The 23,512-nt window shown below is 39.7% G+C and overlaps 2 protein-coding genes across 2 annotated transcripts; both read right to left on the bottom strand.

Annotated features, from left to right (window-relative positions):
* Positions 1-171: 171 nt before the first annotated feature.
* Positions 172-18,194, bottom strand: LOC308285555 (dnaJ homolog subfamily B member 6-like). The gene is made up of 10 exons (XM_080726343.1): positions 18,062-18,194; positions 16,815-16,909; positions 15,117-15,226; positions 14,780-14,842; positions 14,482-14,604; positions 11,351-11,497; positions 7,931-8,132; positions 6,382-6,452; positions 2,455-2,595; positions 172-1,658 (listed from the first exon to the last, which is right to left on the bottom strand). Exons 2-10 carry the CDS (start codon positions 16,877-16,879, stop codon positions 1,591-1,593), a joined length of 990 nt encoding a protein of 329 aa, XP_080582469.1. The 5' UTR covers positions 16,880-16,909; positions 18,062-18,194; the 3' UTR covers positions 172-1,590.
* A 1,289-nt stretch (positions 18,195-19,483) lies between these two features.
* On the bottom strand, positions 19,484-23,247 carry LOC308285562 (stress-associated endoplasmic reticulum protein 1). The gene is made up of 3 exons (XM_080726350.1): positions 23,012-23,247; positions 22,526-22,601; positions 19,484-20,410 (listed from the first exon to the last, which is right to left on the bottom strand). Exons 1-3 carry the CDS (start codon positions 23,093-23,095, stop codon positions 20,370-20,372), a joined length of 201 nt encoding a protein of 66 aa, XP_080582476.1. The 5' UTR covers positions 23,096-23,247; the 3' UTR covers positions 19,484-20,369.
* Between the last annotated feature and the right edge of the window lie 265 nt (positions 23,248-23,512).

Genomic DNA, 23,512 nt, shown 5'->3' with positions numbered 1-23,512 from the left:
ATTAACCAACTTTGCTGGGGAGGGAACCCTCTTGGAACCTTGAAGGTCCCAAGACCCCACTTTGAGAGCCATTGCTTTACTGGTTTTGTGGTCATGACACATACACGTACAGTATGTATGTCCCTTTGAATTGAGGAAGACATCTTATGAAAAGGAATCTTTCCTGCCACATATTTTAATGATTAAACAAAGTCCAGTTCATTTTTGCTGTGAACAAATGAACAGAATTTCGATGTACACTAAAACCAACAAACTGTCTCCAACACTACAGAGTTTTATAACAGGCAGACTCATCTCAAACACGAACCACCAACACCAACATACATTTACTCTTTAATATTTTTCACTTAAAAGCAATGCTTTCACACATTCTAACACACTGACAAGATGATATAGGAAATAGAAGTTAAATAAAGACAAGAATTGTCTCAGATATTATACAAAAAAAAAACAAGAGGGTTAATTAAAAGAAATTGCTCTTTCAATCCCCTAAACACGTTTAACCAAGGTTGCATTGTGATTGAGCTCACTTTTCTGACAAATGTACTTCAGGGAAAGATCTTCTTTCTAACTGTAAATATAGGGCTGATGTGTGTTGTATTTGTGCACCAATGGCACTTTATAATAAAATCTTGTTTTATTTCACCTATGACTTTTGACGACTTAAAAGCAAATGTTAGAAGAATACAATAATATGGCGGGCCTGGTAGCAATGTCCAGAACCCACCCTTTTCAAATGTCTATGGCCAACAATTTAAATGTGTGTAACATAACATTGTGCACATAACATAGTAACACTGCTTTGTTTAAGCATCCTTCAAACAGGCAGACTAATATTCTTTATGTTGAATGTCCACCATAAACATAAGTATGCGTCAACATATCCTTGCCCTTGGGTGGAAAACCTTGTATGTCCAAAATCATTCCATGATGCTCCAGTGGTTCAAATGGAGTTACCACAAGCTTTAATATGTTTTACTGGTAGTTTCCTTATGGAGCTTTATCCAGTGTGCACGGACTATATTCTATTGTAAAAGACATTAGGTGTGACCAATAGCATTGAAGAAAAGCAAATATGTAGATACAAGGTTTCCACCTGACACTGACAATATTAATGTTTCCGATATGCTCATACCTTTCCAGTTCTAAATGGTGTCATACTGAAGTTGTACTGAAGTTGTTCTCTCTAAACTGTGTGTGTGTGTGTGTGTGTGTGTGTGCGCGCGCGCGTGCGAGTGTTGATCTACCACAGTCTAAGTCTTTCAAACAAAGCTGATAAGATTTCAACCTATCAATGTAGGCAACTTTTTTTTATAAGATTCCCTAGTAAGGCAACATGTCCCCTAGCTGGTTGTAAGGGGATTGCAGCTGGTACAAAGCTTAGACAAAAATAAGGCTACACAGTTCTACCTCTGCTTCTAGCCTTGACATAGTGATGTTTCTAGACAATTGATAGTTGTGTGTTCATATAAGAGTCATTATGCCATGCACCTCTTCGATGCACTGACATGTACTGTACCTCCAGTATTTATGTCCTTTACCTTTGCTCTCTATGCAGACATAAATAATGTATGAGTGTGTATGTATGTGTTATGGTCTTCTCTTCTTGGCATCCTCTTCTGGGGTTAAAGGTTTTTTCCTCTTCAAGTCTGTGTGACCTGGAGTCAAATATAACAAACTGAGTTGGAGTAAATCCACACACTTAACTCATATTGTTCAGCATATTCAGTAATGGTCTGTTAGTTTCCCTTTTGATGTGATTGTACATTTTACAATAATATATTTTATGTCCGAAACTTGAAATGAATGGTGGAATCTTCAGATAGGCGTCAGCTGATGATTCAATACTCTGGCTGCTCTGGGACCACCTAGCAAACACTGCTGACCAGCATTATGATGACACAGTGATACCCTAGCAATAACCTAATAACACCATAGCAATCACCTATCAGTTGGGTAGGAACCACTATTAACCACCTACAGTAGTTGCTCCAGTACACTTGGTCCCAAGCCAAATATAATAAAAACTACTGTCTAAAATTTCTTTGTGAACCATGCTCCACAGACCACAGAGCCTTCTTATTATGGCCTTTCCTGTAGCTCCACCCTTAGGCCAAGATGTCCACTTGCATGCAAGATAACTCAAACTATTATTCATGCCCCACAGATGAAAAAGTACATTGCAGCTTTTTCATTATTACTGTAGGTACTCTATTTTATTTACAGCATGTGTTTATTTTCGGTTTTGAGCTTTGAGTTGAAGTGGAAGTCAGTTGCTAAGAAATCGGTCTTACGAGCATGATTTGGTATTTGTTTGAATATGAAACTGGTAGGCCATAGAAAACATAACCCAAAAAGAGATATAAGGAGTTAAAATCACATAACGTCACTACTAAGCTTTGTCAGAAAATAGTAACCTTGGTCACTAGACATTGACACACAATATGTACTTACCTGACTCTGAGCTCCTTTTTGAGGAAGAGGAGGTTGTATTGTGTTGGGAGGTGTGAGAGGTGTGGGAGGTGAGAGAAGAGGTGTGTGTGGAGATTCTGCCTCTGGTCTCTACAACAGCCGTTGTACTGTCATTAGGTTTGTCTGGGGGAGAAGGAAATACAACTTCACAGTTACCAATAACCGCCTGGTCTATCAGGTCTGCCATAACATAGGGAGAGTGCTTATGTAGAAATGAGGCTTGGTTGTTGGGCAATGGGCATATTGGGGTTCATCACTAGCTTTTGGTGGAATATAGGCACATTTCTCAGATTGGCTACTGATAACTTTCCAACAAAGGTGCTAAGAAACAGGAGTCAGTGGGAAGACGAGGCAGCTGATTTAGTTGCATGCCAGTGTCGCTTTCTGAAAATAGCAGATCTGCAAGCTCACAATGCGTCCCATGAGCTTGTATAGATTTCCTATTTTCTGTGTGTGACAACCAGTATAAATCAGGGGTACAGTAAGTATAGCAGCAGCTGAACTCTACTGTTGAGGAAGACCCTAGCAGAAGATACGTAAGAAGAGGAAATGTGATAATGCTTGAAAAGGAATGCGGAAAAGTGCTGGATAACATTTGTTTACTTTTGGCTTTTCGCAAATTGTGTATGTGCCGTGGAGTGGCAGAATGTACCATCTGTAAAAGGAATGCATGCAAAAAGGGTGCATTTAGTACATCCGCTAATTTTCTTGGAGAAGGGGAACTAGAATAAGGAGTTTCTCATGGACACACCTTATAGTAGTGGCTACAGAATCGGGATTGTGCGGGCACGTCATATACAGTATGTTGTGGCCAGGAGGACATTTGATGAGCTCCATGTCATCTCTGCTCTTCTGTACATTTTAGTGTCTAAGTGAAGTGTCACTGGATCACTGTGCTGCAGTGGGTATTTACAGTAGGTGTGCTTTAGGGAGCTAGTACGGTTGCCCACATCTCCTCCCCTTGTGTTCCAGTTCATTATTCAATTTAATGCCAACCCATTCCAATTTCCTTACAGTAGCTTCCTTGATAGGCTTGCAAAGTAGTACAAGTAAGGTTAACTATGGTTAAAACTGGCAACAATGTTGTCGATTCTGTCCAGCCCAACCAATGCGTTAACGGTACATGAGCCTTGATGCAAAGGCTTTTATAAAAATGCAATCCGTTTTACCATTCACCTGTTATTATAATCGGTACAGCACGCATACGTTTCCCCAAACTCTTCTCAGCATGGGATTCTTAATTGGAAAATTGTATAAGTAAATTGTCTCTTCAGAAGTCATGATTCATTGTGCCTCAATCACAAAGCTCTTTGTAAATTTGTTGATTTTTTAAAGTAAAGGCCTTGATTTGTGCAGATCACAGGTGTATCAGATGATAACCACTCGCAAATCAAATGCACATTCACGTGTGCCCCATTGGGTCTTTTATTTTTAATTTTATGACAAATATGTTAGGCACGTAAACATTTTTATTTGAACTTTAGCACAATGGTAATTGATTTTGCATGAATAAGGCAATCTAATAAAAGCTACGCATGATTTGTGGCACAAACAAGAACCAACACTAGATTAGATTTTTGCATTGGCTATTCAGAAATAGCAGATATACAAGCTCACATCTTGTACATCTGGTATTCTTTTTAAACATGTTTAAAGAATCTTGGAAGTGTGAGAATTACTGGTTTAGACGCTACAGTAGATACAGTTTCAGGTCTTAATGGGTTAAAGCTTTCTGCTCCATTTTAACCACGTAAATCATTTAGTTGACAGGGGTCCCCCAGGGCCCTGTACAGGTCTGCTAGTATTTCCCTTCAACCCACATCCCCTCACAAAAAAATAACCATTCTACAAACACGTCGCAAGGTGATGTGTTGAACTTGTAGATCAGCTAGTTTCGTCAAGTGTTGGCCCCCAGAATTGTGATGCCAGGGTTCATGTGGAAACAGAATAAGAACTTATCAACCCACTGCTCTGCTTCTTTGCAGAAATACAACTGAATTAGGCTAGGATTTTGGTTATATATAATAATATAATAAAACAGGACCAAACTAAATGAGTTTGTCGTGGCAGTAGGGAGCAATAGGTAAGTTTCTAGACACTGTAAGGCTAGGGCTCCACCAAAATGACGGCGTCGTGCCGGCGTAAAAAAATTAACCGGGGCGAATTTGAGCGTCCGACGTTGGCAGTTGGCAGTGGAGCACCCTTCATTAATTAAAACGGGAGCGTTCCCAGCGTTGACGTTGACGCGACGTGCCCGGTGGAGCCGGGGGTTAATGTGTCCATGTGGGGTGACAAGAGAGAGAATGTAGTGTGAAGTCTGTGCGATGCCAAGCCATGCAGCAAGAAACCATTTTCAGTGAAAGTCCCAACGTTTTTTTTTTTCAGTTGTGAAAAGAAATGTTACTCTATAAATATCTATAAGGGTACTCAACTGTCTCAGAGGTGATGGCAAGGTTGAAATCTAAAATTGGAATTATTTTCAAGGGTGTGCATATATTTGCATGTTAAATCAAAACAGTCTCCAGTACTTATTTCTGATGGTGTAATTGTTTAAATAAAGGCCAAAATGCATAGCATGGAAAGATGTGCAGATCATGCAGAAACTCAATTATGGGCAAATTGCCTATTATGTTAGTGCCAGTGTGCTTACATGCATGCTTTTATCAGTTGCAAAACACACAAAGAAAGGGAAGGGCTCTGGGTTAATAAAGCAATCTGAAATCAACCATTCACATTAAAGTTAATTTATGTGTAACATATTTGGATGAAACACCAATGGTGACAACCTCTTGATACCAACAGACCAGCTGCCTCTTTTCTAAAACAATCACGTTTACAATGGACAATGACAGTTGATTTGGTGGGGGAAAAAAACAGCACAGGCCACCCCAGACTTACACATCCCCAAAAAAGGATGAAACTCAAATTTATTGGTTTGAAATAGTTTTACAAAGTACACAAAATTCCTTGTTTATTCATATATAATTTATAGAATCATTAATTTGTGCATCGTTATGCAGCTATAACATTAAGACTCAACAATTATTGTCATACATGCTTATTAAATGAAGGGGGGGAAAAACAAAAACACTTGTTTTAGGACATAAAAAAACACATATCACATTCTACCAGCATTTTTCTTCTTTTTTCTTTCTTTTTTTTCTTTTTCTTTTTTTTTTTTACAAAAATGAAATGTTACTTGGCGAGGTTAGATAAGCCATAAAGATTAAGGGCTAAGTTTAGTCAAAGCAAACAAAAGTTGGGGTTTAGTTATTTCTGATGATGATCCAGTTCAACACTCAATTTTGAATATCCAGATGGGGAAAAAAGCAAACATCATGCTTTTATTTTCAGAATGCATGTTGTATCAACTGCCTGAAACACCAGTCAAAAGGCAATATGCCCAGGAATGAAAGCATTATAGATAGATCAATACAAGAGGACGATAGAGACAGTAACAGAGCGGAGTGCATACAGAAGACAGTACATGATGAAGAAGGGAAGATTTCTCTTGTCCTATACATGGTCATATTAACATTGTGGTCCCGAACACAAGTTATTAAAACGACAACACCACCCTGAGCCAAAACATACTGACAGCTCCATATTCATAAATACGTTAAACAAAATGCATAGAAAAATTCCCCATCTAAGATCAACACATCGGACCTGTGGTAGGTAGAAACAAACACTAATCTGGGAAGAGGAGGTGAGGAAAATAAAAGGATTTTTTTTTTTCTTGGAACACCGGAAGTACATCCAAATAATGGTAGCACTGTTATAGCGTTGCTTGTTGCTTTTTCTGTGTTTGTTTCAAGCTCAAATTTGTGTGTTTGTGCCGCTTGTGCGAGGAAGGGAGGTAGAGGCGTTTTCTTTACTTGTTATCCAGACGCAGTAGCTGTTCCTTACCATTGATGGTCAGTGACCTCAACTGTCCATCCTCCTCCACCTCCACACGCTCCTGTCCGTTCTCCACGATCCTGAAGGAATGGAAGAGGAACAAATTGTTGCTGTCGGGTGGAAACTGCATGTGACATGTTTTGAGCTTGTAGATCGATTATTTCTGCAACTTTTGTGTGACACTATAGTATGACAAAGTAGGGCGTTAATGTGCGAAAAATATATATGAGATAACAAATAGTGGTGGCTGTATAGTATCATTACGGCTGTGACTCATGTGAAAGTGTGTTTTTTTTTAAAGATTTGTTTTGGGGTTTTTATGCCTTTATTGATAGGACAGTAGACTGACAGGAAATGGGGAGAGAGATGGGGAGTGACACGCTGCAAAGGTCGTCCGGATTCGGGAATCGGCAATGCCTAAGTGATATGCCCCTGAACCAGTAGGCCAGCGGGCCGGGCACCCCATGTGAAAGTGTTTGACACCTGGAAAACACCCTCTCTTCAGTTCAACACAAAGCAACGTAAGATGTATTTATTATGTATATACATTAGCGCTGTCCCCAAACTCGAATTTCCTTAGTCAACTGAAAGTGTCAATTTTCAACTGACAGTTGAGTATTCGTAGTGCATAGTAGTGGGTTACCGCCAAACTGGCATGCTGGATATATCCAATATAGCAGGGATGGATGAGCCAAGCTAAAACTGGTGGCTGTTGTAAAAGGCACAAAACTAAACTAAATGAATATTATCTTAGTGCACGGTCAAACCAAACTAATATTCTACCAATGAGGGTGGATTCTGCCAACGCATTTCAATGGGAATGGAGCGGTTTGCTGCCATTTGCGGATTTCAGCAAAAATCTCCTCCATTCTCATTGAAATACATTGGCAGAATCCACTCTCATAGGTAGAATATTATTCCGAATATTATTCCGCCCTTGTGAATGATTCCTAATATAAAAAGTCAGCAGTAAAGGTCCACACCACAACTGACAGCTGGTGAACTATATATATTGTTGGGATCACTTTCAGAGCGGTCCTGACACACCTGTCCGACTCCGTAGGTGTGCACAAGTACAACACAGTATAAAATGGGATTTAAGTGGTTACAGGACAACTTTGTTTTTTTTACAACAAGGTTTCATGTTTTAGATTGTAATTAGAGAAAAGAAAAGATGAGCGTTAAAATGTTTTAATTTACTGCTTTGTACAAGTGGCTAAATAGGTCTTTAGACTCAATAAGCCGTCGGTTTCTTAATTACTATTTAGCCTACAGTAACACTACTAGCCTCCATAAGTCACATCTGCCCATGAAAGAACACAGAGAATTTTGGGAATGGGAAGCGGGAGGTAAACAATGAGTTAGAATAAGAATAATTAGAATATTAGAATTTGTATATATATTTTTGCATAGATTTGTTGCTATAAAATACAATAACATAAGAAAAACAATTGCTTCTTGATTATTCGATTAATTGAAAACCTAATCGATATAACCGCTAATAAAATAATAGATAGCAACAGTCCTAATAGCCAGCCATAAACAGCAGTCTCCGTACCTCTTTGTGGTGATCTTTCTGCCGTTGATGAACTTGGTGGAAGTGGAGACGGAGCGGAAGTTCCCCATGCCCCCACCACCTCCGCCTCCCCCTCCCCCGAAAGAGGAGGAGGAGAAGGAGGTGAAGCCCCCTCCCAGACTGCCCATGGAGGTCATGTGACCCATGTGGCCCATGGAGCCCATAGGACCGAAAGAACCAAAGCCTGAGGACAGAGAGAATGGACCGGATTTAATTCCTTTACACAACCCTTGAGCACAGCCCATGTTGTAATAATACATTAATGAAGCAAATAGTAAACCAAACTTAAAGGCAAATTAAAGGTGTTTTTGAAGTCAGTGTTTTAACTTAACGGTGTGAGGCTACATGCAGTCATTTCCAGGGAAAGAGTTTAGGGGCATAATAGAAGATTGAATCCATGTGTTTAATCGATTATGAAGAATAATTTAAATAAAATAGTCAATTTCCCAAAATACCCCAAATAGCAGATCCATAATGCATCGCAATGCATTGTGAGCTTGTAGTTTTGAGTATTTTTGCATGACAATCTTTCAAAAAACAAGAGAGCAACGTACACTAAAGCCCAGTCCTGTGAGGCTTTGGCTAGTTCATAAGAGCAGCTTATAGGAGTGAAGCTTAAAAGCTCAACGGTCGGCCGGACGGCCACTAAGAGCTAAGGGCGGCTCCAAGAAGAGTAGGCATATTATTCACTCACAGGGCTCGATTTTTTATAAAAAATGAATCCATGCTTGGTCATTGCTTGTACTCAGTTAATTAATGGCCAAACCTTGTTTAGTTGCAGAGGAGAGTGGATGTGGGCGGCAGCATTTTCCACACAGTGAACTTAGAATTTGAATATAGAGTACCGAAGTTCTGACATCACAAAAATAAACAAATCAGCCTGACGATATCATCAATTGTCATTTAAAACTAACTAAAACTATGAAAACCTGCATCTCATGTGCGTCACGCTGCATACAGTATATTAGAGGTCTTCGGACCTGCCCGAGATCCGAAATTACCCGCGATCCGAACCGCCCCGAGCCGGGTAACGGGGCCGTTTTCGAGCTTTTACCGCGGGGCGGGCCGGGGCCGGGGCCGTCTGCCCCGGTTCCCCGGGTATCTCCTGTTACCCGAGTGGAGCCGAGACAGGCCGAGATTGAAGTGAAAGCGAACAAAACAACTGCACCAAATAGATAACGCCACACGATGGCACTAAAGATGCAGCATGTAATCTGTTGCATTGGTTGTGAGAACTGAGAAGTATAACTCACTCAGTCACAACAACACTGACTGTATCAGTTGGATTGTTATTATTATCAAAGATATTAACGTAACGTTTTGGTTAACGGTTTACAATGGAGTTGTCATTGCGTGTTGTCATGCTATGCAGAGCAAAATGGACACTCAAAGCAGAAAGATATAATGAACAACACATGCGACAGAAAACGATAGCATTAGCATTGGCTAGCCAAAGAAGAAGGAATAAAAACATGGATTTATTTGTATTTACAAACTGTCCGCATTGACTTACTGGTCTGGGAAAAGATCATCTTTTGGCGAGAGGCACAGCGCCGCTGACAGCAACAGCAGCACCGTGGCGACGTTAGGTAAGAAATATGTCTGATACAACTCTTAATATAATAACGTTGGCATTCTTTCATTTCGGGGCGACAGGTTCGGGTCTCGGATCTCTCGTTCTGCTCGGGTATCGGATCCAATTTTTCTAATAACAGGCGGGGCCGTTCGGATCGGATCCATCACGTCTCGGGGCTGATCGGGTAACGGTTCTCAAATTCCAAATGATAGACGGGGCCATATGGGTCCGGGTCCATTTCCCCCGGGTCCTTTTGGGTTCGGGTAGTTCAAATTGGACCCGTGAAGACCTCTAAGTATATGGCCAAGACAGAATTAATTTGCAAGTGTGACTCGAGTCAAGGCAACCACAATTGCAAATTAATTATCTTTGGATAAATTACAACTTTTTTTCACAGTCAGCTGATGCTTCATATCCATATGAGTAAAATTGCCTGGCTGATTTGATTATTTTTGGAACACGGTTCTTGTATGACATGATCCAAGATTTCCCTAGTCAGTCAGACTTCAGTGCTATTCAGTGCTAAGATATTTTTTTGGGTCTGCTTTTTCTGCCTTTATTGATAGGCGTACAGGAAACAGGGAGAGAAAAGATGGGGGGGTGACACGTAGCAAAGGTCGTCAGGATCGGGACCCAAACCCGTGACGTTGCAAGGGCAGGACCACCACACCAGCCTAGGTGCCGGGACCACTACCTCGTGGCACAGGCCTCGTGATATTTTTTAAACGGATACCTCTTGCCACTTTTGGTCGTGATAATGATAATGTTCTCACTCTCACATCCTTTTCTACAGGATTGCATACCCTGAGCTGAAATAAAAGAGGGCATGTGGCTACAATTAGTCAATTGTTAATTACAATTAAAATAAAAGAGGGCATGTTGGTGATTACAATTTGACTCAGTTTAAATACAATTCCCTGCTGCATGTAGATTGATCTGGGTTAGGAAGTGTCGCCACTCCGACAATAAGAAGTCACTGTCGGAGTGGCGAGTGGAGAGCAGACCTAAGATTCAGATTAGAAAGCTGTGTGAAAACATTTTTCCTCTCAATAAAAGTAATTCTCCCTGAAATACGCAAAGTCTCTAATACTAACATTTTGATATTCTCTAGGGATTTATGGTGATGACCAACTATAAGCCAAAATAAATCTAATGGTTCACAGGAGCCCTAGATAAATCTGTGCATTACCTTTGGTGAATGTCTGCATCTGTGGAAGTGTGTTTCTAGGATAGATTCATGGTGTCTACACACCAAGTTAAATGATCACTTTAGAATGAGTTAGAATGAAATTACTCGTTTCAGTCGGGTATAAATTGGAAGATAAAGAAAATGTGTTGCCCTGTTTATTTCTCACGGGGAATAACATTTTAGACTGAATTCTAAGCTACAGTATGCAAGCTCTTCTAAGCCAGATTTTGAACCCCATTTCCTGCATAAGTGCTGACATTTTTACCATTAATCTAATAGTCTGCCTGCTTGCTCAGGGGATGAACAGAATATTGACCTTCAGGTCAAACTTTTTATGAGATCCTTTGTTTAGGTGAGACATGACATTTGACACAATCTAAATGTCTCAATAGAAGAGCAGGGAAACAAATTAAAACCACCCCAATTGTATAACCTATATTATATTAACATACTCTACCATACAGATTGAACAAAATTGCATTTGCATTACCGATTACAAAAAAGGTTCATAGTGCCACTTTAAATCTAAGTATCTGGAATTTAGAAATACAATGCAATACATTAGGCTAAGATTTTTCAGGACATGCAGACACTGGAAAGCATTCATATTTCTTATTCACATTGCTCTATTCTGTACCTGGGTCAAAGGGAGAGAAGCCAGCACCGAAGGGAGGGAAACCACCAAAGCCTCCAAAGAAAGGACCGCCTGTCCGACTCCGACTGACGCGACTGTGGTGCCGTCGCCCTCCACCAAAGAACGGATCATCACCAAACAGGTCACCACCTGGGAGAGTGATGGGATAGGAGGAGAGAGACAAAGACAGTGGGAGGTTTGACAGATTGGCAGAGAAAGAGTTACGAGGGAGCGCAGGTTAGAGAGAGGTCACTCTTTAACCCATTCAGAACGCATTATTTTATGCTTTAACTATTGAAAAATAGCAGATATACAAGCTCACAGCGAGCTTGTAGATCTGCTATTTTTGAAAAATCGTGAAAATTATAATTTTGACCCAATTCTATGAGTGTCTTTTGAATCCTAAGAATTTTTGAAAAACCTATCTTATATATACATTCCTCTAAGAGCCGCATCCCACTTCACGCCCCCTTTACATCGACTTCAACTCATAGGTAGTCGTCTAGGACGTAAGGAGTACCGCCCCTAACCCTATGCCGTCCGCTCATTCGCTAAGCACGAGAGAGAGGAGGCAACAGGGGAGGGGGTGCGGGCAAGCGAGAGAGAGAGAGAGAGAGTGACATTTGACACCACTGTGTTTGCATGTGCCTGCTGCAGAGAAATAGCAGAGGCTTAACAGTCACTTCTCTCCAGTGCGTCCGGCGGTCAAATATGTCCAACCGGAAACGTGCGCTGCGGCACAATAGTTCCGCCACAATAGTTCTCTCCCCCCCCCCCCCCCCCCCCATTTTTTAATTTTTTTTAATTTTTATTATTATTATTTTTTTTTTACTTTTTTTTTTTTTTTTTGCGGGCGTGGACTCTAGATGTGAGCGGGCCGAAGGCCCGCGAACCTCTAGTGTTTCTATATGTCAGCAATCTGGCAAGCCATCGTCAAAGTAAAGGTCCTTTTCACTTAACTGGAGCTCAGTTAGTCTGTTCTTGAGTAGCCTTGGAAACCCAGACTTTTAGTTCTTGAGTGACTACTATGTCAGTGGTTCTCAAACCTTTTCATGTGAAGGACCCCCAAAATTATATTTATTTGGCCACGGACCCGCATCTCAAAATATCTAGTTCCAGGGATCACCCAGAAGCAAAATTTTAGTTACAAACGTTTGCGTCAAAGATTTGCACACATTTTCAAGACTTTTTCAAAAATAGCAGATATACAAGCTCACAGCGCGGCACCGAGTGCCGCGCTGTGAGCTTGTATATCTGCTATTTTTCACTGGTTAAAGCATTCAATAATTATAGGCCTTGAGTCACAAAAAAGAGGGTACACCTGCAACAGTTTATTCAGGACTTTCATGTAAATAATCTGAAAATAAATCATAGCAATCAGATGAGGTGGGTCCCGGGACCCACTACACTGAAAACAGTTCAACATCACTGGGTCACAATGTAATGCATGCCTGCAGATAGGCTATATGCACATGCACCACCAAACTCATCGCTATACCTTGATGTAGCACACCAGTGATTCTTTCCACCACATGGGTGCTCTGCACTGTTCTGGCATTCGTTTATCCTCAGTTTCCGAAAGCATAAATGATCAACTCCATCATGCAGGGAGTAGCTTGCCAAAAAGAACAGACAGTAGACGGACAAGTGATATACTGTCTACAAGCTATCAACAGATCTAGGAGCTTACGTGTCAGCTTGTAGATCTACTTTTGAAGTATAAACCAAGCAGGTTGAGCATGTTTCTGACTTTGGATCACATCCAACCAAGAAGCCAACATAATAACTGTCAATAACTGTTTACTGTCATGTTTACTGTTTCATGATGTCAAGGAAGTCACTTGCCATCAATGTGTCACCAAGTTGTTCTATGACTTTGTTCTTAAGAGTCACTGCTCGCATTACTGTATATCCAAATGGGCTCCAGGGGGGCTTTTACAGACTGTAGCAAGTTAGCAACTCGCTCATTGCAACAAATTGATTAATGATGTCATTTTGTTACATGTTGTACAACTTTGCGCTATATGACAGATCTATTATTGCTCCCCGTTTCATGTACGGACGCGTGTAAATCGTTTACAAATGTGGCAAGAGATCAATGTCTATTTCACCGCCACAAAACAGCGCAACTCCAGACCTTTGTGTGTCTGTGTTCGTTTTTCTGTGTTTATTGTGAAGCTCAAGAGGAACACGAGCCAGCAAGCTGTTGGGAAACTTCACTGATTTGCCAGTCACTTTATGCTCACAAAAAACTTTGATGATGATATGATGATTTTAATACATTTACATAGTCTATTGTAGGCTAACGTTGTGTTCATTTATTTAATATCCAAACTATTATAATTAAAATAAATAAATATGAACAGCCAGCAATATTTATATTTAATGGCCAATGACCGGCATATACTGGCTCATGGAAACTTAACACCTTAGCAAAGGCTACTATTTCTCCTTTGAGTCCTTTCTGTAGTCTGCTGTCAGGATTAGTGTAGTAGGCTATTGGAGACAGACCAGAGCTTACACAGTGTTGAAAAAAGCAAGCAAAGTATGCGGACGGACAATACCGCAGTGTGTCAGTGGAATTTTGTGATCTTTCATAGTCTAGTGTACTGGAAGCATACTCAAAGCGTACCAACCGCACAACACTGCCCATGGATGGACTCAGGTCCTCACAGACACAAATAATGACTGACCAGTGTTTCTCAAACTTTTAAATTTCAAGGTCTCCTCTTAACACAAATGGAACCAAATGGACCCGTCAGGGACACTGTCAGAGTTACATACTTGTATGGGTCAATTTACATTTAGACCACCCTAAAGGAACCCTGAGAGTCCCTGGAATCAACTTTGAGAAACACTGCCCTAGACTGTATGTTCAGGCGGACCCTGCAGGCATTCATCTGTGTACATTTAGACTGTTTAAATAATAAAACATCACCATGCTGTTCTTGTCTCTTTCCTTCGCAAATGGGCTCTTCACGCACATGCCCAAGCTGCATACCCAGCACAGATAACCTCTTCAATATAATTTTTTTGGACCAAAAGTGTGTGTGTGTGTGTGTGTGTGTGTGTGTGTGTGTGTGTGTGTGTATGTGTGTGTGTGCGTGTGGAATTCAAAAGAAAAAAAGACTTACCAAAGAAATCAGCACCAAATGGGTCTGTTCCCCCAAAAAACTCCCGGAATACATCCTCTGGATTGCGGAATGTGAAATGGTGGTCTGCGTTGTGGAAGTGGTCTCCGTTGTGGAAATGTCCTCCTGAAATATTAACGTTTCACAATTAAGAGCTGTAGAAAATGTGGACCAAACATCAACTTATCGTGTTATTATGTTTTATTTATTTTTGCTGGTTCCAACCAACTGAACTGCCATGACACAGTTTTGTGCTCCATGATTGGAAAGAATTCTTTAAGGAGGTAGGATGTCATTTTACCTCCTCCATTGCTTCCTGTCAGCCCTTCTTTGCCATAGCGGTCATATAAGCTTCTCTTGTTGGCTGAGGGGGAAACATACCAAGCGTACAGATAGAAGGAAAGATTATTACAGAACATTAAGAAAAAAAAAACATATTTCTGTATAATATGCACACAGTCACACACTTATTTAATCGACTCCGATACACTATCCAATCATTTTTCAAAAAACATGACGTTATGAAAAACGTTGAAAATGGATCTCAATGTTGCAATTCTTTTCCTGGTGGGTTGAGCTCAAGTGTTTCAAACACTAAATCTGCCCCTAAAATAGAATTTGGGTATTGTACTACTGACCGTCTGACAGGACTTCATAAGCCTCAGAAAGTTCCTTGAACTTTTTCTCTGCTTCATCTTTGTTTTCAGGGTTTTTGTCTGGATGCCACTTCAGGGCCAGTTTTCTGTACCTGGATTGGGGATTGGGGGAAACGACAGCAGCCTTAGAAAATCATCATCATACAAATGAAAGAGTGTGTGTTAGAACCTTTTGTTATTATCAATGACTTCAAAACTATTCGCAATTCTTAAACATTGCTAAGATACATTGCGGAATACAGAGAGTCATACTAGTCTCACAACACAGCCCGACAGTATGTCAAGTATGTCTAATTGTCATATTGGGACCAGAGTCTTCCAATGTAATGGTATGTAGGCATGGCGGGACAAAAGCCTTCTAATGTCAAATTCAAGTCACTTCTCTTCCTACTGTGATTCATTGAACATCCCATCAGCAATGAAGTGCCTACGTAATAGGTGACGTTCGAAAATCGAATGGAAGCTTCCCAAATTGAGAAGTGAGTGAAAAAAAAAAAAAACTACAAACGCTGAACATAGCGAGTCAGTCTGGATTCCAGGCTAGAACGTTTGAGGAATACAGTCAATGATGTTAACTAAACAATTATTGTGTATACAGGGGTAGACATAAAAGCATGTCTACCCCATTAAAGGTAGACATTATGGGACAATCCACTGGCCCATCGGGCCAATGGATTTTCAAGGTCACTGGCCCCACCATTCGTCAGGTATTGATCGCCGTAATAAGGAAAATGAACACGTGATCAACAATCGTTCCCTAAAATAAAAATCCCTACTTTTTCCTAAAATAAACTAACCAAAACCTCACAACTGCTGCCTATTCCAAATAATATATATGACAAGACAAGACTACATTTCATAACACACTATATTTTGGTTCGGAAACAAAAGTAGTAACGAATGAACCGGTTTTCACAATTAATTAGTATTTGGGGCATGGCTAAATTATAGGTCAGTAACATTCTGACTCTGAGCCTTTTTTCAGCGAGTCGGTCAGTTTCACTGGGTGGGGGAGGGGCACACCAGCATGTTCTCTCTGTTCTCCCATCAATGGGTGTGATTTTAGTGCCTCTGACGGACATGCCCCCAGGGTTCAGAGCAAAGTGAATAGAGGAAATAATGCTTATTTTTTCACGATTCTGAATGGCTATACGATAATACACTGGCACTGACATATTTCTGGCACTGCTAGAAGTGTAAAACCAAGAAATGCCAAGTCATAAAACTAGCATTGTAGTTTGCTTAGTCTATTTTACACGTTACTGTAAACTTGCCACTATAGTTCACCTATAAACTGCTTCATAAGAACAATGTTTGTGTGAGAGAGTCACTGAAAAAATACATCAACTACACACTGCACTGTGGTCTTGTCTCTACAAGGAAGCAGAAATGAAAGTCATTAAGAATGTGAAACTTACTTAGGCTATTGCTGATGGACTAGCTATTCGTGTGGAAATGTATATTTTTTCAACAAACCTCTAGTTAAGTCAACATTGTACTTGTGAAACGGTTTTGTTCATTGATCAAAACTCCAAACATTAAGATTGAGGCAATCTGATGCTTTCATTGCCACTTGAGGTCTGACAGAACTAAACAAATTACTCCCTAAATTTGGAGATAACTGAAAAGGTAAAGGGAAAAAGGAGCTCCACAACTAGAGTGAAGTATACAGCTACTCACGCTTTCTTTATGTCCTCTGCAGTTGCATCTCGCCGCACACCTAATATGTGGTAATACTCCACCATGCTGAGTGGCGAGGAGAATCTTCAACAAGCCTGGTGAAGTTGTAAGAAAAAGAAAACATAGCATAACAGTTAGGCTGATTTGCAAATTGCAATAAGGATCTAGAACTTTGTCTGATGTCTATATAGGCATGATTTGTCACAGACAACTGTCTAAGATCATAGAATGTGCATTTTTTACTCATGCGAGTGTCAATATCCTAGTTTTTTTTACCTGGTTGTCGCCGCACACCAAAGAAGATTCCTCTAACTTTTTGATTAAATAATAATAGACTAATAAAAAATAAATGACTGAGGTACTAGTCCAGTGCACAAGTCATAAATGTTGGATGTAGTGTCTGTGTCTCTACTGGATTTAGGAAGGTAAAAATGTAGCCTGTTCAGTGTTAAACTAGTTTATCCTGTATGTTGTCTCTTCTGATCATAATATTATAACAACGTAAGCTTACATCATTCCAAAGCGACTGCAAAATATTGCTGCTATTTGTTCCAAAAAGCTTTATGCCCTGTATATATAACATGTATATAACGAGTTGACACAATGCTCTAGTCTACTCCCTCTAACTGTATATGTCCCCATTTTCAACTGTTATTATAGTTTATTATATTTTGACAGACACTTGCTTTGACAATGTAAACCTATATGTTTTCTCATGCCAATAAAGCTCCTTTGAATTGAATTGAAATGGTGCTGGCCTGCCTGGGACAACACATAGATATAGTGATAAACAAACGACAATGACTTGCAAGCAAATGTCACCTTTACTCGAAAAACAGAAATTGACGACGAGACGTTACATCCAAGTCTCGACTGTACAGTAAGCTGGCTGGTTTATGATTTCAACAAAGTAACGTTACTGTCATTGCACTGGGCTGCTCTGCAGACCATCCACTGAAGCAAACAAAGGACAGCTTTGCACACACAAGCTTCCAACTGTCATCATTCAATGTGCAGTATTTCTGGATTTACGGTGTATTTTTGTTTGACAAATAAAAAAAAGGGGGGAGCAGCTCCCATAAAAAAACTAAAAACATTTCGATTCAATTATTGTGGTGGTTTTTGTTTGCGGTGGCTAACGTAACGTTATCCCGTTAATGAAAGCAGGTAATTAAACTAGCATCGCTGCTTAGCCGATTGCTTCAAGGCAGCAGCAAAGACCTGCGGCACCCGTTCTGCCAAATTACCTGTCCAACACGCAGTCCAGTTTCTCCGCGTACTGATGAAAATGTTAACAATAATATACAATGTGTTGTTGTTATTCTGCTTCAAGAAAACCTAGCTGGGGGTTTTCGTCATGGTCAGCAGCCTGGAGGTTGTTTTAGATTTGACGCAACGTCCTGTGGCAGTGGTTGCAGCCTTCCGGTGGGCCCTCGCGTTGGATTGGCCCCCGTCGCTGTCTGTCACACATCATGTGGGCGGGGCGGGGGCCCACGTTTGTGACTGCCGAACCTTGCGTCATCACCACAGAGCATTGTATTGTCTTGTATAATGTCATGATATTTGAATAAAGATTTATATAAAAAAAAAGCCTGTGTGGAAAGTACTATTTCTTTTTTGACTTAAAAGTATCAATACTGCAATGTAGTAGACTACTACACTTCTACTTGTACTACTACTAGTAGTACAAGTAGAAGTCCGGATTTCAAAATGTACTTGAGTAAATAAGTATAAAAAATAAGTGTAAAAAAACCTATGAGCCTACAGTAAGTACAGTGTCAGCTCCGTCAGTCCCTTTATCTAGCAGTGCCACACATTGGAAATGATGTACAGTATTTTAATCCCACCAGGATTCATGGTTACTCAATACTCCTGAGTCCTGACACCCAGATTTAAATGTTTTTAACTTGAAAAGTGAAAGTGAAAAGTTGAATTTGACCTGTCTGCCACAGCAATTTCAGGATAATTACGTTTGTGGTGCCCCCTAGTGAATCATTTCTGCCAGACAACCATCTCATCTCTTATACTGATTAGATGTGGTCCACCAGGAGCTATAACCATGTCTATTTGAAATATATTGAATGTAAAATGTTGGTGTTACATTGAAGATAAATTATATAAAACGTTGTTGATACACAAGGTGTGGTTCATGATCCTTTTAAAAGCTTTTATGGTCGGACCGAAATTGCATTTTGATACCCTGATAGACTGTGAAACACCATAATTTCTGGCTCATATAGTAGCAATGCTATAATAAACATATAAGCCTACTCGAGACATTACACACATTTAGATGAACTTGTCTGAGTGACTAATCTAAGGCTGTTCACTAATAAGATTGTAAAGGCTTTGTGTATACAGAACATGTAGCTCTGAAAGACAGCAGCCCTCCACTTCATGTTGTTTTAACTGCGTGAAGGCTAATGAACATGCTAGATGACCCCAATCACTAGTATAATGTCCATTCACATAAACCTGCATTATAGTTTATACCTAGTATATCTTGTTATATACTATCGTTAGTGGTCTGTGGAACACGTCCCACTAACATTTTCCTGCTTCTACTTTGTGATAAAAAAAACATCTCCTCAAATGCTATATGTTCTAACTGCAGTGCATTATACATACCCAGAAACCCCTGGATGATAACAAAATAAATACGAAAACAATAAATGAATTGAACATATATTTTTGATTCCATCTTATTCGTATAACCAGACAGTATAAGTAAATGTAATATTTAGATCACATTAAATCTGACAAATGACAAGAGGCATTTACATGTTATGAAGAGCCATAAAGTGGGCTGTACACGAGAGGCTGATTTTACAAACATTACACAGATGAGGAGATAACCATTAGGATACAGGATTAACCTTATATGCATGTCCTATAGGGCATAGAGCAAGTGATGGATTTGCCACAGTTCAACAAAACAATTGGCAATATGTTGATCCAGGAAGGAAAAAAAAAAAGAAAGTGTTCTATTAAATCAATGTCAATAAATAAGGTGTCTTTGTGCCTGGCTGAGAATAGTGTAATGTGTTGTACCGTGGACTTAAGTCCAAAGCTGTGTGAAACATATTGTGTACAGTATGTTGTTAAACCATGTTATGATCGGACTAAATTATTTTCAATTAAAAGAAAAGAAAAAGTGAAAGAAATAATAGACTAATACAAAATAATAAATCAATATGCAAACAATCTAGAAAGCAAAATTAAAATCAATTGAACAAATATGAATAAAGTATTTATATGGTGGCTGCCCTGCCACCAGCGAATGGAATGGAATGGAATGTGTATTGCTTTTGTTTTAGTTCTGTGATCAAGTGTTAACCTGAATCATTTAAGGCACAGAGAAGGAATGGCCTGAAAAATTACCAATCTAATTGAAAAAAGTTTAAAAATAAAAAACATTTCTTCTTTTAGAAGGAAAAAACAATACTGAAAATAACAAAGGAGAGAGTTGATCCAAAGTTGATTGGAGAACAGACAGAAGGACGGACAGGTAGCCAGTGGAATGAACAGATTTTTTGAGCTACAGTAGATGTCATCCTATAAGCCCATCCGGATACTCTGAATAATCTGGAAGATGGCTGTGGAGAAAAGAAACAAAAGATGGATAGGGCTGTCACACACATGCCATTTTACTTGAAGATTAATTGTCACACAAATAATTGTGATTATTGAACATTGGAAAATTACATTTCTGGGTTCGTAAACAACAATTGCAAAGGGCAGATATGCCAAATAACTTCAATAGAAAGAAATGACTGATATTTAATAACATACTGAAAAAACAAAAACAAACTAAAATAATGGAAATAACAGATCTACAAGCTCACAAACCATCACATCGCAATGATTTGTGAGCTTATAGATCTGTTATGTCCATTATGTTTGGGAAAATGTATTATTCAACATAGAAACAATTATGACAATTATGAATTATGAATGATTATCTGAAATAATTGTGATCAGACGACTATGTAATAATTGACTTTGAGTGACATGCCTAATAAGAGTTCAATGAATCAAATCACAATAAAAACAACAAATCTGCCACTTTAATTTAATCTGTGCTAAACTCTACTGATTTCCTATTAATTAGTTTCACCACTGAACTGTTACCAGGTGTAAACCCACTTGAACACTTTTTTTTTTAAGACATAATAGACTATTGAAACATTATCATTCACATGTGGAAATAAGCAGATCAAAGAAACCAAAACACATGATACAGTCAAGATATCCAGAAACCCCAAAACTGCAATATACAGTATAACCATACAAAATTGTCAACAAGGAAATTCCAGACGAGGACATTCTAGTTACAAATCTGAACCCACAATCCTCTCTATAACCTCTGATGCTTTATGCTGCTGCCAGACCACCATGACCATACAGTACAATGTCAACTATGGAGCTATGTGACCCAGAGCAGCAGTCACGTACACAGCCTAAGTGCTTAGTATTACTTTAAAACAGGGGTCTTCAACCTTTTCATGCCAAGGACCCCCTAGCTGAGAGAGAGATGAAGCAGGGACCCCCACTACATACTGTATAAAAGTATATTATTAGATTTCATAGATAACTTCGTAGACTTGTTTGCCAGCATTATCATCAGTGCATGTTGAACGTGTAGTAAACTGGACCTTTCATTATACTTTCCCCCTCTACACCAAAACTCTTTTCCGACAATCTAAGAGATAATCTGAGTTCCAGCAGCCCGACAGGCAAGGTGGCTGCCAACACTCATCAAATTGTGGATGTCCTTATGTAGACTTTGCTGAGGTGGGCAAACATGGAAAATGCAAACACACGTGTACAGAACCACCTTGCTTAGAAAGATTAGGACTACCAACATAGGAAAGAATAACAACATTCAGCAGCGCTTGGAGGCTCTGTTCCTTGAGTCCCTAAACCCTAACTAGATAGGGAAGAGAGAACTATTCCCTTCATAAAAGACACACTTTAGGAGAATAAAAAAATGTAATCAGGAGGTACTAGCAAAAATAAAATTACAACTGTTTGTGGCCATGCTGTGTTTGTGACGTGAGTTGGCTGACCATGAAAATGTCACAAGAGAGAAGGAGATAAGGTGCTCTCATCTAATCATGTCGTGTTCCTGACAAGGGCAAATCTGTAGATAAACTCAAAATACCCGTGTGAATGCCAACACCTGATATTTTGGTTGTTCCAAATAATAATAATAATAATTGAGCAAGTAAGTGGAAAATGACTGGGAAGTAAAGATTGCTACACATCCTACCTCCGACCTCCTCTTTATTTACAGGGTAGGCTGCAGTTACAGTTGAGTTTTTCCTCACCAGCACACAACTTGTATCACTGTAGCCTATCATTGCAATTACTAATATTGTCTTGTATTTATGCAAGGGAAACAAGGGAACTGGCATACTTGTTTGGGGACCGTACCTATGTTCCCCTATGTTCCCCACTTTCTTACCACCTAAACCTACCCCTAACCCTAACCCTAACCTCACTAAAACTAATGCTGTGAGGTGGGGAACATAGGGTGGACCCCCTTGTGTGGGTTACATTAGGGCACCCCAAAAGTCAAATTTGCATCAACAGTCACATGAAATAGAATTTGAACTGTATTGAGTTGAAGTGAACATAAAACAGCAACTATGGCAGATGTAATTAGGTTGTATTCGTCTGGTCAGTATTAATTCAAGTTTTACACCCACCTGAGCCACAAACCACAAAAATGAAGAGGGCCAGAAGCCAGGGTCCCACAGCCACTCTGTCATCCTGAGCACTTCTCTGCAACACACACACACACACACACACACACACACACACACACACACACACACACACAGTAAGAGATGACACCATTTCAACACCAATTTACTATTAGATCATGTCGACATACAAAACGTGCACACGTAATCTACTATCGCTATACGTCAATGCCATATGGAATGGGGAAAGATGCAGCTGAAATAGCTAATATTTACACGTCATCTTAGCCAAGTCAACAGTAACATACATAAACAGTGTGTCAACATATCTTGCTGCTCAACTATGAGGTTCAAGAAGAAAATCAGCCAGTTCTTGAATGAACAGTTTATTACAGTCATATAAATATATATAGGCCTATATTTTTTTAATATATAAAATATATATATTTATATAAAAAGAGAAAGCACAAGAACGTCTGATAACGTTACCGTGGATTTGACGACGTTGCCTCTTTGTGTGATGTTTTTGCTGTGTTTCTCGTTGGCCATGCGGATCCTCTGCTTGGCGACCATCTTTCAATGCGGTTGTTTTTCTTTATATCTGGAGAAGATTAATGACTCGGTGCCTGTAAGGGGCTTCTTTGCAGCCGATACCCTACTTTAGTTTAAAAGTAAAGCACAGAGAGGCAGATGAGGAAAAGGCAACGCGTTACTAGTGCTACGTAGACATCTGGGACCCCGCCCACACCGGAAGAATTCGTTTTTTTTTTCTTTTTTCTTTTTTGTATAAACTCAAAATTCTTTATTCAAAATCGTTCTAGACAAATTACAAGGTGTACTGTAGAGCAGTGCTTCTCAAACTTGTCAAGAACCCCCAAATTGACACTTATTATCCCACGGACCCCCATTTGAAAAGATATGCCAGGGTCCGGTCCCCCATAATAAGAGAGGATGTTTACAGGAATACCAGAAAAGTCGCCCTCTTTCAAA

The sequence above is a fragment of the Nannobrachium achirus genome (genome assembly GCF_963921795.1).
Source record: "Nannobrachium achirus genome assembly, chromosome: 5".
NCBI lineage: Eukaryota > Metazoa > Chordata > Actinopteri > Myctophiformes > Myctophidae > Nannobrachium > Nannobrachium achirus.
Note: the sequence above shows the minus strand (reverse complement) of the source record. Positions and strands in the feature narration are given on the sequence as shown.

Excerpts from the sequence above, each read along its gene's own strand:
- LOC308285555 (XM_080726343.1), bottom strand. The coding sequence starts at position 16,879 with ATGGTGGAGTATTACCACATATTAGGTGTGCGGCGAGATGCAACTGCA. Across the intron at positions 8,133-11,350 it reads CTTCTCTCCCTTTGACCCAG|GCTTTGGTTCTTTCGGTCCT; the intron begins GTACAGAATAGA and ends CTCTGTCCTCAG. Across the intron at positions 6,453-7,930 it reads AGAAAGATCACCACAAAGAG|GATCGTGGAGAACGGACAGG; the intron begins GTACGGAGACTG and ends CCATTCCTTCAG.
- LOC308285562 (XM_080726350.1), bottom strand. The coding sequence starts at position 23,095 with ATGGTCGCCAAGCAGAGGATCCGCATGGCCAACGAGAAACACAGCAAA. Across the intron at positions 22,602-23,011 it reads GCAACGTCGTCAAATCCACG|AGAAGTGCTCAGGATGACAG; the intron begins GTAACGTTATCA and ends TGTGTGTTGCAG. Across the intron at positions 20,411-22,525 it reads TTTTGTGGTTTGTGGCTCAG|CCATCTTCCAGATTATTCAG; the intron begins GTGGGTGTAAAA and ends TTTTCTCCACAG.